The 4,874-nt window shown below is 40.2% G+C and overlaps 1 protein-coding gene across 1 annotated transcript in view; it reads right to left on the reverse strand.

The window, feature by feature from the left end:
* Nucleotides 1–4,874, reverse strand: part of LOC102673614 (CD151 antigen-like) — a 69,423-nt gene that overhangs the window by 8,720 nt on the left and 55,829 nt on the right. The window contains 1 exon segment of the mRNA XM_031512537.1: nucleotides 3,523–3,714. Within this exon segment, the coding sequence (XP_031368397.1) occupies nucleotides 3,523–3,714 (192 nt within the window).

The following is a 4,874-nucleotide window of genomic DNA, read 5'->3' on the forward strand; positions in this document are numbered from 1 at the left end:
CGCGATAAGAATGTATGATAAAAATAGAAACTTTCTACTTTTTTTTTATATTTGATTCGCAAAACTTTGCAAAAATTGTACTAAAATTAATTTTACCGTTTACATTTATGGATTAATTTTAACCTATCTCGTATCATAATATATTTCTGTCATTGTTTATTTATTACATTTTGGAGAAATAACAAAATTTCTTAATCGACGGATCGTTAGGGACGAATATGATCGTGGAATTGGCATATTCCGATCGAATGCGACCTTCGTCGCGATTATGATAGCTGTTCGACGGGTAATTGATGATAATTTTGATAGGAGGAGCACGGAATTACGGTAAATTATCGCGGTTGCACGATGCGGTTGATTCAAGGCTGAATCAATTCGACGATTTCTAATGCGGTTTCTAAATTGAACAGACAGGAGACACATTAAAATCGTGAATGGATTACAACGCTCAACAATGTTTCAGAATGTAATTCTTCAAAAAATTGAAACGTGTATTTACTAATCAATTCTTGTTATTCCAATTAGTTCGTTGAACCAAACTTTTTAAAACTACTTTTTCTACTATTTTTCTACTAACTTTTTAAAACTACTCTTTCAAAGAAATACGATCGATAAATATAAAAATATTTTCTGCAATTTTTCTCTCAGATCGTGACAGACGCAAGGGTGAAAGTAAATTCTCGTCAGAAAAGTGGGAAAGGTGTTGCTCCGCTATTACCCAGCGGAAAACGTAACCTCGTAAATGCTTCCTGCGGCTTACGCGCACCGTAAAAGCATCGAACATGCGATAAATTTCATCCACGATGTCGCGGTAATATTGGCTCACGATGACGATTTGTCGTTCTCTTTTACCGTTTCATCGAAGAAAATAATAATCGACGAACAATAATTATTAGCGAGCAGAAGAACGAGAAGATTCATTTTGATCTTGCTTAAATCGTGATCCTGACAATGCGACGATGAATGGGAATCCATCCACGTTGAAAAAGAACCCCGTATCTTCCGTGGTTAGCAAGGGTTGTTTGCGGAATTAAACTATCATTTATGTGGAATTAAGGGTGAGCCAGTTGAGCAAGGTGGTGCTGCAGGTCCTGAAATGGTGGCTCGAGATACCGGTCCTCGTGCTAATTCTCGTTTAAGCACAATTTATAGCTCAGCAGGGGGGATGCTAACAGTTTTCAGACGGATGGGAACAAGATAGATTCGAAGGGCGAAAACTTTCCACTGAAACGTAATTCTTTGGCGTCTTTCGAGCTTGATGCATCCAGCGAAAATTCATTGCATCGTTTTATCGGACAAAGTTTTACAAAGCGTCGAGAGGTAGTAGCATTTTCCAGCTATGAGCAGTCGAAGCGATCTCTTTTCGAGGGGATAAAAAAAGTACGATAAATTTTCCAAACGCGGACAAGATTCCATTCCGCGAATTCCATTAAAGAACGTTGAATCACCAGATTTCGGTATACTCCTCCTGTGCGCATATTGCCACATCCTTTTTTGCGATCAATCATTTCGAATACAAGAAAGTAAGAATTCAAGCTTTCGAGTTCGTTTTTCTTTCTACTCGTAAGGGTTGTAAGCTTTTAAATATAAAACGAAAGCTTCTATCTCTTATTGTACACGTTTGCTATACTCTTTGCGATACATGACGTCGCTCGATAACATAATTTTGTAATAACAATGTATATTTGTATATTGCAATAATGGACGCGTTATATCGAATATTATATTCAACGCCACATTCATTCTGGCTTGCATTCAATGCAGCACCAGAGATGATGAGTACTCGAGTCTAATACGGACGAGTGACTTTTATCGCTGAGAGATACGTATCTCAATTACCGTGTCTGTGTTCGTTCTCTTCTACCGAGAAAACGAGGAAAATCATATTCCAATACCATCACCATTATAATTATTCTTATAATTTTATTTTCTCGTAAAATAAAATCGTTTCCCTCCATTGATCGAACTTTAAAACTTGATTCTTGAAACGTGTCTTCCATCTTAGAAGATATATCTTAATAAGTAATTTTATTTAATGAAAAATCAAAGTGTATTTTTAAAACCAGCTTCTCGCTTTCCTTTATCTTACGTTCGACTTTCATCCTGTCGCGAGGATCAACAAGGGGACCAACAAGGGGAGGCCACTTGTCGAGGGTTGATAATAGTGGGAGCTAATCGACTATGCGTTTAACGTGAAATCGACCTTGTAACCGCGTATTTATTACGCCTTACCAGGCGCATCTTACGCGAAATAAAAAAAGAACAGCTTTAGCTTTGAGCCACCTTTGAAGGTGGTAGAAATAAAAAAAAAAAAAAAATAGCAGAGATCCGCACAACGATCGGCTGGGATCCGCGATTAGAAGGAACGATCGATAACGATGAAAACAAAGTAAACGAGCGGTTTTTTAAGCTTACGCAGTTCCTTCGTTTTCGTGGTGAAAGCGAGCTCACAAAGCTCTCTCCATTGCTATAATGCAATGAGTTCAGCCGCATAGAAAGAAGCGAGGATGCGAGTATTCTCGAAACTGTCCCGGAAACGGAACTTGGAATCTTTTTTTCAAATGCGCCATCACGAGAGAAAGTTGCTCTCAATAGTTGGCGCGCCATTTTAATTACCATCGCGACTATTGTCTTCTCTTCTTCTTCTTTTTCTTCTTCCGCTGCGACGAAGTTGCGAGATGATTTCGAACGAAATTTTGGTGGAAAAGTTTGGGAAGCAAGATGGAGAGGGGGGGTGAAAAGAGGGACGTTTCTGGCCGATTCGTGAAACGAATCCATTATGCACGTCACCTCGTCGAATGGAATCCACGAAACTTTGGCGAACGATCGCCTCCTTTAGCAAGGAGAGCATCCGCTACCAAGGCTGTAGGCAATTCTGAAAGCGATAGCTCGAGTTACTCGTGCGGCTGGTTTCCAACCTCCTATATCCTCGGCTTTATCTTTGCCTCCGTCTCTCCTCCCCCTTCTCCTCTCGCGGCGCAGAGCATTTGGCCCGACCGGAGAATTAATTAATCAGACAATAGTGGCACCCTGATAAATGGCCGACACGGAAGCGCATGATCGATAAGAGACACCGTGCTACCATCAACGGTGTAAATATATGTTCCAGGCAAAGCGATGAATTCTTCCATGATGCACGAGCCGTGTTTCCGATTCGATCGATTCCGATCGATCAGTGGATATATAAGTTCGAATGGAACGTTTTACGAACGTCTTACGAACGGTGGATCAATCTAATCGATTCCATTAGAATTAATCACGATGATTCTCCAGTTTTAACGAGTTTTTTTTTTCCCAATTTTGATCGTTTTTTACCAAAGCAATTATTCGTACTATTGGATATCTGAATCGAAAAAATGTAGAGCAAGTGAGCTTTGATCGTATTCTGAGGTTGTATCGAGGTGTAAAAATTAATTTCTTAATTTTTCAAGTTACGAAAGCGAGCAGAAGTCGAGCGAATCTGGAGTAGAGTTTATTCGTGATGCTTCGTGGAATTACTTACTATTATTAGTATTTACTTACTATGAGAAGTACGCATCTATTTTCAGAAGTTACACCGCCGCATCCGAGCCAGCTACCGACCACAGCCAGGACACCTGCGACGATCAAAGCGTAGGCTAACGTCGGATACGTGGAGGTCGTCATTAGGGACACGTAGCTGTGCTTCGAAATCACCGTCCAGATACCGATCCCGCCCACCACCAGTCCAGACAACTGAAACAAAAATAAACCGTTCGACGTTCTCAAACACTGCACGCTTTTAATCTTTCTAATTAACGCGCCAGTTGTATTCCAACCAGCACAAAGGCTCGAAACGTGGCGTTAAACACATTCTTTCTCCCTCTCTCTCACGCCTTCTCATCTAATCGTTTCCTCCAGCGAATAAAGCGATTCGCAGTTGACTTTACGCCTAATTGTATTCCACTCTATGCGCCAAACTCGTTAAACCCATTTCCGCGCCCTCTATACTAAACTCGTTTACACGATTGCAAAAGTTACGACCTTTCCCACGAGATATTCATCGAAATATCCGCAAAGTTCAACGTATATCGCGACATCTAATTAATTCATTCCATTCTAAATACACAGTCTGTCCATTTCAATGCGATACGATCGTAACGTCTACGCGGTAGATTTCATTTAACCGATATGGAAGCTCGATGAATTCCACGTGTTAGATATCCGCCCACGAACATGAGCACACACTGTACTGTACATTGTACACAATCGATAACCGTGCGTCCTTCGTTATCCTCGCCACGATTTACCTATCTTTTTTTCGTCTCTATTTTTCTTCTCTTCTTTTTTTTTTCTTTTTTTTTCTATCGCCTTGATTTCCTACGAATTTTTCCCTATTCGATATCGTGATCGCGATGCCAATCCCCTCTCCCACGGGAATAGAGAGCGTTGGGGAATATAAACGAGCAACGTCCACGTAAATATCGGTGGACAAGCGATATTTACGGTATCGAGGAATGCAACTGTGGCCAACTGTACCTTTCGATATAATTCGATAGAACGATTTTTAGAACAGCCGCGAGTTCGACGAACGTGTAAACGTTTCTGGCTTCCATTATCTGTCTTCCCAAGGATGCACACACGGGACCGTGATATCGGTACTAATTGCCACGGCTCTTTTTCGTTCGATTATTTTTTTCGATAGAGGGAGAGGGATACGTAGAAAAAAATTCTCGAGGGACAGATCAAAGCGTTATCTCTCCCAGTTAGAATTATTCTGTCGAGCCTTTTTCACGTCGAAATATTCGAAATTGGTCTTAATAAACGAGGAAAAAGGAAAACTTTTTTTTATATTTCCTGAAAATATATAATTCTCTTCTTAAAATAAATTCTATCGAATATATATATATATATAT

This window comes from Apis dorsata, unplaced genomic scaffold (assembly GCF_000469605.1).
Source record: "Apis dorsata unplaced genomic scaffold, Apis dorsata 1.3 scaffold_468, whole genome shotgun sequence".
NCBI classification, from domain to species: domain Eukaryota; kingdom Metazoa; phylum Arthropoda; class Insecta; order Hymenoptera; family Apidae; genus Apis; species Apis dorsata.